At 39.4% G+C, this 13777-nt stretch overlaps 1 protein-coding gene across 1 annotated transcript in view; it reads right to left on the reverse strand.

The window, feature by feature from the left end:
* The window catches only part of PDHX (pyruvate dehydrogenase complex component X), a 66310-nt gene extending 52590 nt beyond the window's left edge, over positions 1 to 13720 (reverse strand). The window contains exon 1 of the mRNA XM_036106932.2: positions 13509 to 13720. Within this exon, the coding sequence (XP_035962825.1) occupies positions 13509 to 13668 (160 nt within the window). The 5' untranslated portion in view covers positions 13669 to 13720. The remainder of the gene's footprint in view (positions 1 to 13508) is intronic.
* Between the last annotated feature and the right edge of the window lie 57 nt (positions 13721 to 13777).

The raw sequence follows: 13777 nt of genomic DNA on the forward strand, positions 1-13777 counted from the left end.
AAGCCTATGCTTATTGCAAGAATTCATGAAAAGTGCTCAAAGCCTGATAAACTAACCCCATTTAAAAACAATAAAATGAGCTTTCTTATCCCTTACATTATGTTGCATGTGCCTCTTTCATTTTCTCATGGCTTGATGTAGAAAACAAATAAAAACATTTGCCTTCAAAATGTTTAGCAAGTCCAAGCCTCCGCATTTAATTTTTTTAAGCTCATAGTGACAAATGGGATTAAAAAAAAAAAAAGCAAATAAAAAATTTACCTTCTAATAGCAGCATGATAAGAGGTCAGCCTCTTTTTGAAAAACACAGCTTCAAAAAAAGGCCGAATATATTGCTTCCATTAAAAAGTTCAAGGCTGGTGTTATGAGATAGAATATTTCATAATCACATACATATGAAATTTATATCAAATAGAGTTCCACTTCAAAGCAACAAAATAAATGGACTTCAATGATTCTACGTCCAGATTCCAATTTACGACAAACACTAAATCAGGTCTTCCAAAACAAAATCTCGCTTCAGTATTTTTATACCTTGGTTCCAGCTGCCAAGATACAATTCATATAGTATTTTATGATTCTATCTCTTATTATAATCTCTCACCTATGAGACCTTCACATTTCCATTATTCCTGACATTAAGGACTATATTACGAAACTTTTGTATTTATTAAGTATTATTTTCCAAATTACCACATCAAGAACTCAAAAATTTTCATATTTTAAAAATAAAAAGAACATAATCATTCCTCACACAGCTACCCTTCAAGGATGAATTGAAATTGCTTCTCTGAATAATGACAATAAAATATAAAAATTCTGTAATAGATCACTATCCGTACTCTGAAATGAAAGTGACAAAAACCAAAGAAAGACATTTTGGACATCTCTCTTATTTGGTACTATCTCTTGATTGATTACACTAGCTTACTGTAGAAAGTAAAATGTGCAATGCATTTTCTGATTAATCTAGCCAATCTACCCTTGGATTCTCATGCCAGAAAATAACTTCAAAACATAAACATTAATTTACTAATAATGGTACATATTTCACTCTAGTATAGTCTCTTTTGACTGGAACATTATACATATCTTTTCCAAATGTATTTTTCCAGTGGGAAAGTAAGTATGCAATCATATCAGCTTTGAATGACAGGCTGCACATTATTAATATCTGCCCTCTATGGCTGTTGTCAATTCTATTCAGATAGTGTGGGCTTTTTTCTAGACTTCTTGGAATTTTGGCTTAGACCTAATATTTTTAATTTTATTACAGAAATTAAATATAGCTTCCCTTTTCATTCCAGTAAGCAGTACATCCGTCCTACTACCTTCCTTCTGTCAACTTGAGGAGGCCTTGAAATGAGCACCAATTATATTTCCTACTAATAACCTGGCACAACTATGAATAAGAATAAAGGAAATGTGGGCTCCTGGGTGGCTCAGTTGGTTAAGCGACTGTCTTCAGCTCAGGTCATGATCCTGGAGTCCCAGGATCCAGCCCCGCACTGGGCTCCCTGCTCAGCAGGGAGTCTGCTTCTCCCTCTGACCCTCCCTCATCTCATGCAATCTCTGTCTCTCTCTCTCAAATAAATAAATAAAATCTTAAAAAAAAAAAGAATAAAGGCAATGTGTTTTATTCTCCACGGTCATATCAGTTATTTCAATTAATACTCAAAAATACACCCAAATTTTAGTTAGAATTTAACTCTTTGGTAGTTATTTTAATATTAGCCTTTTACTCTTTTCTAGCAAACTAACAACTTATAGCTAATGGCTTATAAAGTCTGTCCTTCTGTAGTTAAAAACATATATAAAATTTTTAAGATGACTACGGCAATGTATATTCCCAGTTTATATTTAAAACAATGATTTTTAAAAGTAGAGTCCCAAAAATCAGTAGAACTGTCCTAATTTTTTTTTCTTCAACAGAATGACACAATAAATTAAAATTTTTTGCTTAGTGTATTGCTGCTTTGCTTGTCCCATCAAGCACACAAGCAATCCACCAATCACTGAATTTCACAAGTTTCTCTAAGCAACTCCTACAATTTCTTCAAATCTGCTCTTCTAATCTTTCTGCAGAATAATTCTGTCTTCAACTTCCAATATGGTATACTAATCTAATTCTACTACTTGTTCCCTAAAGAACTTCTTTTACCCTAAGAATAAAACACTCATACTTCAGTAAAATCGATTATATCAAACCTTTAAATTGATGTTCTATACATCAATTCTAAAAGATCTCCAGATTAAAAATATATATATGTAAGCAAACTCTTAAAATATAAAAGCAAAACAAATTGCTTTGTGGTTAATATGAAAGAGATCTAAGTTCCATTACTGTGACTAAAGAAATTAAGGAAATTCAGCAGTTTATATATGATACTGCTTGAGCATCAGGCTCTCGTCCATTTATACGACTATTATCCAAATACATAAAAAATTGTGAAGATATGGGCGCCTGGGTGGCTCAGTCGGTTAAGCGACTGCCTTCGGCTCAGGTCATGATCCTGGAGTCCCTGGATCGAGTCCCGCATCGGGCTCCCTGCTCAGCGGGGAGTCTGCTTCTCCCTCTGACCCTCCTCCCTCTCGTGCTCTCTGTCTCTCATTCTCTCTCTCGCAAATAAATAAATAAAATCTTTAAAAAAAAAAAAAAAAAAAAAATTGTGAAGATAGACCAAGTGAAGAAGTAAATTATCCAATACCTTCTTAGTGTGCCTCCCTGTTCTTCACATTAATTTGCTTCTTCTCTAATAGGGAGAGATACTGTTCATTTAATCACCTCTCTGTCCAATGCAAGAACTCATTAAATATAATTAACCTTTAAAATACCTGTTAAAAATAAAACAACTCTGCCATCTGCAGGCTGGATGAAATAAAAGCACAATGAAGTACAGCTAATTTAAAAATCAACACCAGGGCACAAAATAATATTAACACTGAGCTTTGAATAAAGGCGGCTAAAGCAAATTTTTTTTTTAAATGAGTGTTTGTCCTATACATCTTCTTTATTCAAACAGTGATTTTGGTGTATTACCAGTGTAAGAATAAACTGAAAATGTCAAAGGACAACAGAAAATGCATGCATAATAGTTTGTAAAAACAGCATTTACAGGTCTTGCCATGGTAAAAGATGGCCCACAAACACTATATATGGCATAATCTATTTCCTACCTGCTTAGCTTGTACACACACAAAGACTGAAAGGATATACTCCAAAATGGCAAAAGTGGTTCTCTGGTTGGTGATATTATATAAGTGCTTTTTATTTCTTTTGTTTCTTATAATCTACATGTTAGTAGTTTTCTCCAGTAAGTTTATCCAATTTCACTCCCTGCCCAAAACTTATCTAACACTAAGTAAAAAAGAAAGAAAAAAAAAAAAGTTTTGTTGTTATTTTTAGACACAAACCCACAAGGACAGAGAGAAAGGAAGGAATAATAGCACACAAATTTGGAAGTAGAAAAGTAAATAAATGAGTAATAATTGACTGAAGAGATTCTAGAAAGCTGAATCCTAAGCCAGCTCGGGGAAAGCCAGGCTAATCACCTGTTCATACAACAGAATTACCCAAAGGCCCAGGAACTGGCAGTCCTGAGGATCTTTGGAACTGGGGAATGGGGGTGGGCGTTTGGGTGAATGCTATTTGAGATGCAGTCAGATACGGGGATCCCCTCCTGCAGTCCAGTGCTGGGTAACAACCCACCCTCATTCAACAGAAGACTGGGACCCTGGAGATTGTTTCTCTGGAGAAGGTAAAAAGATCTTTAGAATGGAGGTTCTCCAAACCTTTAGAATGGAGGTTCAACTTCCACATCTGGGGGTATACAGAAACTGCAAAAATACATGAACTGAGATTATCTGATGTGACTGACAATACAGAAAGTTATGCTGAGAAGCTATTAGATGGTATGGGATGAATCAGCAATAGTTACAGAAGAAACTGGAGAAAAAATTTAAAAGGCAACAATGTCAGGAAAGGCAAAAAAGTAAGAAAGCTAACAATCATAATTTGGGACAATATACGACAATCCCAAATTGTGTATGACGTTTGTTGAGTGTAAATACTGAATATGGATTTAACCACGACCTGCGAAATAACTACACTGTGGGGACAAGAGAGGGAAAAGCTAGGGGATGGCACTGTCCATCACTCATCCACAGATAACATGTAAAACAGAAATAGGGAGATGAGCAAATGCTGGAACAAAGCTAAGAGACAAAACGTATTGCTTATAAGAAAGAAGACTGGGGAAGTAGGGAGAGATCCACTATATCGTTATAACCCTAGCAGTATCCTAATAGTACTATTGTTAGTACTACTTGACTATTCAAACTATATGCATATATTACTGTGTTAAGGTAAATATTTTATTATTTAATGAAATGGTTAGTTAATTTTATAAAATCCTTAACAAGCAGCAGCATACCATGGTGATTCAGAGAACAGGCACTGGAACCAAACTGCCTAGGTTCCAATTATAGATCCACCACTTACAAGTCACTCAACCATTCTGTGCCTCAGTTGCCTCTTCTGTAAAATACAGAGTTTATAAGGATTAAAGAAGGTTAACACATGCAAAGTCTTTACAGTGGAGCCTGGCAAAGAGTTAGTCAGTCTCAAAAATGTTGGCTATTTATTACTGATAGGTGGTGTAGAAATGGTTAAGAGGGGGGACTCTGCAGACATCCAGAGATGGCTAGATGTATCACAATATCCTGCTTTACAACTCCTTCCTCAAGTAATGGAAGATGGACTCACACAGTTCCTTTCACATCCCCGGCCTCAAGGTGAAGGTTTCCTTTCTACTCTCTCCTTTACCTAATCTGGCCTTGTTCTCACAGCTACAGTACACTAATTCTTGATCTCTATTTTAACTGTAGTGCACATTTGAAAACCAAACTCTCATTAAAATAAATCATCAGCAAATGTTTTATCTTCAGTGGTGCTGTCATAACATTCTCTATCAAAGCTAATGAGCCAGTTAGGCCCTCAGTAAATGCCTCTAGAGCTCCTGTTATCCTCGCCCTAGACCAATACAAGACCAGAATCTTGACCTCAAAAGGATTATGGTTTAAATGGGCAGTCAAGATATATATAGAAGTACTAGAGCGTAGTAGATAAAAATGTCATAGGACACTGCAAAGCAATGAGAGCTGAGATTCTAGCTGATCAAGAAAGGAAAAGAAAAATCTGTGCTAGTACCACTTCACTTTATATGCATTAGAATGGCTATTATCAAAAACCCAGAAAACAACTGTTGGCAAGATGTGGAGAAATTGGAATCCTTGTGTGTTGTTGGTGGGAAAGTAAAATGGTGAGGCTGCTATGGAAAACAATGATTCCTCAAAAAATTAAACACACAATTACCATTTTATCCAGGCCTCCTATGTCTGGGTATATACCCTAAAGAATGGAAAGCAGGAGCTTGAACGGATACCTGCACACCATGTTCATAGCGGCATTATTCACCACAGCCAAAAAGTGGAAGCAACCCAAGTGTCCAACAACAGATGAATGGATAAACAAAATGTGGTAGAGACATACAATGAAACATGATTCAGCCTTAAAAAGGAATGAAATTCAAATACCTGCAACAGAACAGATGAAACCCGAGCCATTATGCTGTTAAATAAGCTAAACACAAAAAGACCAATGTTGTAGGATTCTGCCTTTGGGAGGTACTCAGAATAGACAAATTCAGTGACAGAAAGTAGAATGGTGGTCACCTGGGGCTGGGGAGAGAGGGGAAAAGGGATGTATTAAGGGACACAGGGTTTCAGTTTGAGATGATGAAAAAGTTCTAGAGATAGATGGCGGTGATGGTTGTACAACAATGTAGATGTATGTAATGCCATGGAACCAAATGCATAAAAATAATTAATATGGTGAATTTTACGTATTTTTACCACAATTTTTTTTTAATTTAAAAAATGTGTGCTAGGCAAAGAAAACAAGGTGAGGGAATGAGCAGATATTTCAGATGAGGGGAACACCATTTGCAAAGAAGGAGGCAGGAGTTACAGCTTAGTTTGGCTGGAGTGTAGAATATAATTAAAATGAGAAGTGAGCATGTAAATTAAAAAAAGTTGGGACTATTACCTTCTAGTTGTCTATAGTACCTTACAGTACTATCGTAACTTAACTTTAATACCTCATTAATGGGTTTGATGTTATTTAAACAGCAATGGAAAACCATGAAAAAAATTTTGAGCAAGAGAAATAACCACAGTTAAAAACTGAACTTGTTTGCAGTTCCACATAAATGGCTTATGTTCGCAAATCTATAATTTACAGAAAGAAAAAAAAACTGCACATGCTTTGAGATGGTCGCAATTATAAACTTCACAGAAAAATTAAAATAATAGGATTTTAAGTACCAAGTGAAGCTACCCATGAATTTGTTACCCATTCTCCTTTATCCACTTAGACCATTTGACTTGAGAGACTGAAAAGGCACCTAGGATCTTTCATTAGATCTCCCAAATGTTTGGCCTTCATTCGAGCAGTGGTAGAGAGAAATGAGAGGCATTTCTGGAAGAGGGCGGCTTGTATATCACAGTCAGGACTTCAGATCTCATCCTGAGTTTAATGAGAAGTCTTGGAAGTTTTCAGCAGAGAACTGACACGATCTGATTTATAACTTAAAAGAAGCACTCTGGGGGCGCATGGCTCAGTCGGTTAAGCATCCAACTCTCGATCTCAGCTCAGGTTTTGAACTTAGGGTCATGAGTTCTCAGGTCATGAGTAGGCCCAGGGTGAAGCCTACGTTAAAAAAAGGGGCGGGGGGTCTGGGTGGCTCAGTCTGTTAAACATATGCCTTCAGCTCAGGTCATGATCCTGGGGTCCCGGGATTGAGCCCCACATTGGCCTCCATGCTCAGTGGGGAGCCTGCTTCTCCCACTCTCTCTGCAGCTCCCCCTGCTTGTGCTGTCAAATAAATAAATAAAAACTCTAAAAAAAGAGAAGAAAAGAAAAGCAAAAAAAAAGAAAAAAGAAAAGCAGCAGCACTCAAAGCTCTACGGGGAACAGTCTGTACTGGCCCAAGGGTGATGGTAGGGATATGTCCTGGGACACTCCTGCAATATCTAGAGTAGAGGTAGTGGTAGCTTGGACCAGGCTAGCTGGTGAGGAGTGGTCAGATTACATTTAAAAGCTAAAGCTTGGGGCGCCTGAGTGACTCAGTCGTTAAGCGTCTGCCTTCGGGTCAGGTCATTGGGATTGAGCCCCATATCGAGCAGGGAGCTTAGCTGGGAGCCTGCTTCTCCCTCTACTCCCCCTGCTTGTGTTCCCTCTCTCGCTGTCTCTCTCTCTGTCAAATAAATAAATAAAATCTTTAAAAAAAAAAAAAAAAAAGCTAGAGCCAACAGGAATTTCTGACAGACTGGATGTGCCATATGAAAGTCAGGAGACAGGGATGGCTCTAATCATGAGTACAAGTGAAATAACAAAAATCAAAATAAGATGCCACAGTTCCAAAAAGAAAATCTTTCTTCCTATAAAAAGTGCCCGAAGAGCCTTAAAAACTATATAGACTCGATTTCCATTCAGCTGTTCAAATGCCTACAGAAAAATCCCATTAAACAACAGGTCAGTTATATAGACCCTGTGCTTACCCTTGTGCCCGGCCCTTAGGCCACAATCCAGGGAAACCACACTTGCTTCTTCCAAGTATAAAAATTATACTCGCTCTTTTCCCCCCTCGTAGTATGAGAACCACCATATTTTTAAACAATACAGTACTTGGTTGTTTCAGTGCTCACCTGAAACATAAAGTATAATGACTGACAAGCGTGAGTCAGGAAGGTAGGGGAGAGATCTCCCATTTACCCTTCTAGATCTATCTACTCGTCAGCTTTCCCCATACCACTGTGTGTGCTTCAACAACAGGCTTCCTGGGGCGCCTGGTGGCTCAGATGGTTAAGCGTCTGGTTCGGCTCAGGTCATGATCCCAGGGTCCTGGGATCGAGCCCCACATCGGGCTCCCTGCTTGGCGGGGAGCCTGCTTCTCCCTCTCCCTCTACTGTTCCCCGTTTGTGCTTTCTCGCTCTCTCTGTCAAATAAATAAACAAAATCTTAAAAAAAAAACAAACAGGCTTCCCTGTGCTCAGGTATCCGCCTGGGTTCAGCCAATGGGCAGCATAAGCAGAAGATGAAGGGAGAAAGGAGAGCAAGGTCAGGGTATTTATTTCCCCAGCTCCCTCCCTGTGGGATCACCCGGGGTTGGTTGGATCCTTTAACTGAAGGACTACACCTCCACCACTGGTCCTCCCCTCAGGCTCCATCCTTTCTAGCTCTGGCAACGGCTTCCTTCCCATGCCTCTTCATGCCGAGGAGTGGGGACAGCATCTTGCTCTAAATAACCACCTCTACACCCTGAATTCACAGAAATTAGTCACTTAGTAAACTCTCCTCAAATTTGCCATTTTTAGACTGCCATCTATTCCCTGCCAGGACCCTACAGAAAGACTTAGGAGGGTAGCACTTAAGTAATGAGAAAAATTTCAAATCACAGGGAAGGTCACTCCATTTGAAGAAATAGTATGAATCAAGATTTCCAAATTGCAGGCTTTATTTAAATGTATTCTCTAGCCATTTGTTTATAATGGGAACCCCTATAAAAAACATTTCTTGTTCTCAGATATGGTAAACATCCTTGCAAAGTGGCACCTTTTTCTATAGGAAATGACAGAAATGTTTATGGAAATAGGCTGGAGACTAGGCAGTGTTTATAGATAAATTACAGGGAGATCCACGAGTTTCCTGGAACCACACAGAAAATTTTGCATGTACACATTTATCTTGAAAAGTGGTGGAACTTTTATCAGCTTTCAAATAGATTTGTGCCCCCCTAAAAACCAGCACTAGTAGATTCCCAAGGAAGCTCTCCTGAATTATAAATATGCCAACCTTAATTCTCCCCTAAAATTTTTCATGTAATACAAGAAAGTCCTTGATTGCAGCAAAGTATTGAGTAGATCATTAGCTATAGTAAATGTATTGCCTACCAAGTACAAAAATAAAATAAAATAAAATCACCATTGCCTCCATTTTGCTGATTCTTTCGTACACGTAGTATGCAATGGTACATCTGTAAGGAAGCTGGCGAGAACTTTAGGTAGTCAGTCTGTGGCTGCAGAACTACTTCCTCTGAGTGGGAGAAACCAAACACTACACAAGAGGTTTCAGCTTGCAATACTGGTCTTCTTGCGATTAAATTATAAAATTAAAATTCTACTTGAATCCATTTATTTTGCAATCTTGGAACAGGACAAAAAGAAATCACCACTCACGAGTCTAGCAAAAAAATGAACACATGCATAAGTTTGGGGATTTACGCATTTTGCTGTAAAAGGCAAATGAAATGAAGCTCAAGACAAGTCACACTTAAGAGTGCAGGTGACCCTGGAACAAAATGAGTTTTGAACTCTGCAGGCCCAGTTATACTCAGGTTTTTAAAAAAGAAATACATTGGGAAATTTTTTGGAGATTTGCAACAATTTGAAAAAACTCATGGATGAACCATGTAGCCTAGAAATACCAAAACATTTAAGAAAAAGTTATGTATATAAGAATACAGTATATGATACATATAACACACAAAATATGTGTTCATCCAATGTTTATGTTATCAGTAAGGCTTCTGGTCAACAGTGGGCTATTAGGACTTAAGTTCATTATACATGGATTTTCAACTTCGTTGGGGGGTCAATGCCTCTAATCCCCATGTTGTTCAACGGTCAACTGTGTATCAATTATCAATTAGAAACTTACAGATGGGAGGACATTAACATACACTCTAACTCCCTTAAATGGTTACACTTTAACTCTCTTAAATGGTTCTGCCACCCTTTATACACAGTCTAAACTTGTAACTGTTAAACTGTTATGATTATCAGGACCACTGCTGAAATACTATTTCACAATGTAGCTATTACTAAAATATGTCTCACTTTATTAAAAAAAAAAAAAAAAGCAGAGGCGTTCACACACAATATACGTATGGTGAACAAAGCTTCAGCATGCTGGCACTGTTCTGCTGATGGCTAAGGCCAAGCAACCGCAGACACTGAGGTGGACTGTAGTTAAGGAAACAGGCTTTTGTTGTCAGGCAGAGCTGGGCTGAAACTGTTCTATCCCCAGAGCACAGCATTATCCACTATGAGGACTAAATGAGTTAAGTCGTGTAAAGTGCTGAGAAGGGTGCATGGTACCTAGTAAGCGATCGGTGCTACTTGTTATACTCAAACCCACTCCCCCAACTTCTTTCTTGCTGGAAGAGACCAAGTTTTGTTCAATTGTATGCCTTTCTTGTGAACATGTGCTCTGAGTAAGGGACGCCATTGCTCAGTGTCTTAGTCCCTTCAGACTGCTAAAACAAAATACCTGGGACTGGTGGCTTATAAACAACATTTATTTCTCACAGTCCTGGAGGCTGGGAAGTGCAAGATCATGATGCTGGCAGATGTGGCGTGATGGCTGATGAGGGTCCACTTCCTAATTCATAGACAGTGCTAAGCACGGGGCATAGGTCATTACTCATAAAAATGCTGCCAACAAACACCATTTAAGGAAACCAAAACTCCAAGTGTGACTCCCATGGACAGACTTTAAGATCCTGGATGGATGTATGAATGTGGAAATCATTCAGTAAGTGTACTTAATTCATATAGTCTAGAGATTACCAAATAGTTGCTAATTTCTACCAAGCTCAGTGAAAAATGAGCCAACACCATGTAATTCATGCTTTGTAGAACAAATAGTTCAAGGACTGCCACGTGCATTCACCATGGCAAAACAAAAACCTGTATGTGAAAAGTCAGGAGACAAATTTGAACTCAGCATTAGGGAAAAAAAAACCAAACAAAACCCCAAGATTTCCAAATCATTTAAAGCTACCTAACAACACAGTCAGCTACTGGGGTAGGCAGAATAATACCCTTGCCTCCCTCCCTCCCACCCCCCAAGATGTCCCACATCCCAACATCCAGAACCTCTGAATATGTTATGTTACATGGCAAGGGGGAATTAAGGTTGAAGGAGGGAATAAGGTTGCTAAAGAGCTGGCCTTGAGATGGGGAAAGAATCCTGGTGGGACCAATGTAATCACCAGGATCCTTATACATGAAAGGAGGAGGAACTAGGAAACTAAGACGGCTTCCTTGGGATATAGTGTTCTCCCTCTTACAGACGACGTTCAGGCTGAGTTAGACATGTTGCTCATGATGTGCAGGGGAGTAGGTAAAATGTCATGATGCTTCAGATGAGGATTGCCTAAGTGAGTTTCCAGAGGCAGGAGTCCTTAAACTGGGTCTAAAGAAAACCCCTGAGAGAAGATATTTGCAAATGACATGTCAGATAAAGGGCTAGTATCCAAAATCTATAAAGAACTTACCAAACTCAACACCCAAAGAACAAATAATTCAATCAAGAAATGGGCAGAAGACATGAACAGACATTTCTGCAAAGAAGACATCCAAATGGCCAACAAACACATGAAAAAGTGCTCCACAACACTTAGCATCAGGGAAATACAAATCAAAACCACAATGAGATACCACCTCACACCAGTCAGAATGGCTAAAACTAGTAAGTCAGGAAATGATAGATGTTAGCAAGGATGCGGAGAAAGGGGAACCCTCCTACACTGTTGGTGGGAATGCAAGCTGGTGCAGCCACTCTGGAAAACAGTATGGAGGTTTCTCAAAAAGTTGAAAATAGAGCTACCCTATGACCCAGCAATTGCACTACTATGTACTTACCCAAAGGATACAAAAATACAAATTCTAGGGGCACATGCATACTGATGTTTATAGCAGCAGTATCAACAATAGCCAAAATATGAAAAGAGCCCAAATGTCCACTGACTGATGGATGGATAAAGAAGATGTGGTATATATACACAATGGAATATTACAAGAAAGAAATCTTGCCATTTGCAACAATGTGGATGGAGCTAGTGTGTATTATGCTAAATGAAATAAATCAGAGAAAGATAAATACCATATGATTTCACTCATATGTGGAATTTAAGAATCAAAACAGATGAACATATGGGGAGAAAAAAAAAAGGAGATGGAAACAAACCATATAGACTCTTACCTATAGAGAACAAACTCAGGGTTGATGGAGGGAGATGGGTGGGGGATGGGCCAAATGGGTGATGGGTATTAAGGACACTTGTTATGATGAGCACTGCGTGTTATATGTAAGGGATGAATCACTAAATTCTACTCCTGAAACCAATATTACACTATATGTTAACTAGCTAGAATTTAAATAAAAATTTGAAAAAAAAAAAAGAACACTCTTCCTAAATTATTTCCAACACTGAGCTTGTACTGTTTCATCATTTTCTAAGGTAGTGAGTCTCAAAGTGTAGCCCATCAAACACCAACACAAAACATCAAAATTCACCAAAGGTTGTTTGTAAAATGAAGATGGCTGAGCTCCACCCCAGATGGAATATCTGAGAGCTATAGGAAAAGTTCAATATTTAACAAAATGGGGAAAGGGAAAACAGGGAATTCTATACACAGTTAAAGAACTACTACTCCAACAGGTATTTTATTAAATACCAAGCTGAAGAAACGGAAATAAATTGTTCTTCTCATTACCAAATCTTAAAATCAGTGCACTCATCTTACCGTGTGACTCTTTGTAACATTTTTTTTTCTGAGCCTCAGGTGGCTCAGAATATTTAAGCAATGCTACTGCACCTAATTTTTTATATTAAAATTCATACTGTGGAGTGCCAGGATGATTGGCAGGTAATGCATCACACACACAAAATGTTAGCCATATCCCCCCACCCTCATGTAAAGAAAAATAATGCCCGGCATACTATATTGCATCCTGTTAAATACTAAAAGAGGGTTAATATCATTACGTGTTAATATCATTACTTAATGCCAATTTTATATAATAACTTCTTGGTGTGATTCCCCTCCTAAATTGCCACTCTTTTAAGCGCATATTTTGCTTAAAATATTCTTCTGGACCTATGTCTGTGATGCCGTAGGCATTTACAAATTAAGTCTTTTGCGAGCCGTCGCGCGGGGCAACCCGAGAGGCCTGGAAGAAAATCGCCCCATAGAGATGGGCCCAGAGAATGAATACGAACTGCTACCAGTGGCTTTTGAATTTCAGCAACCTTGGGCAGCTTGACAGCTCTAGGGGGACCTGAGATATAACTGGGAAGTGGCCTGAAGGAAAAGCGTTTAGGACCTGTCTCTGCGCGTCACAAATAACCCAAATTCCGAGGCAAGGTCACAGAGAAGCCATACCAACCAGGGGCCTAGGAACGGAGTCGAGTTTTTCCAGCTCCCAAGAAAACCCTTCGCGGCATACACTAGGCCAAGTCGGCAGACTCCTCCCCAAGAAAAGGCCGTAGGAAGAGGGAGCCCCGGGCACCTCCACACCCAAATGGGCCTGAATCAAAAAGCCCCTGACCCAGGCCCATTACTCAGCTACACAGAGCAACCGAGCGACCCCGACCACTCACCCCGCAGCCGCTGCGTGCTGTGAAGCCATCTCCAACTAACTCCGCGGCCGACAGACCACCCGGAAGCGCCCTTCACCAGCCCCAGTTTTTGGCACTCCCCGAAGGCCAAGAGATAGCGCAGCACCCGAGGGTCACAGCCTAGCCTCCAGGAGGCCGCCATCTTCCCGGCCTTGTCACGGGCTGCCCACAGCACAGCCTGATCGCCCAGTCATCAAGACCCTCCCGGGCCCCGCCCCCTGTCATGTTGGCCACGCCTCCGGACTCCAGCG

The sequence above is a fragment of the Halichoerus grypus genome, chromosome 11 (assembly GCF_964656455.1).
Source record: "Halichoerus grypus chromosome 11, mHalGry1.hap1.1, whole genome shotgun sequence".
NCBI lineage: Eukaryota > Metazoa > Chordata > Mammalia > Carnivora > Phocidae > Halichoerus > Halichoerus grypus.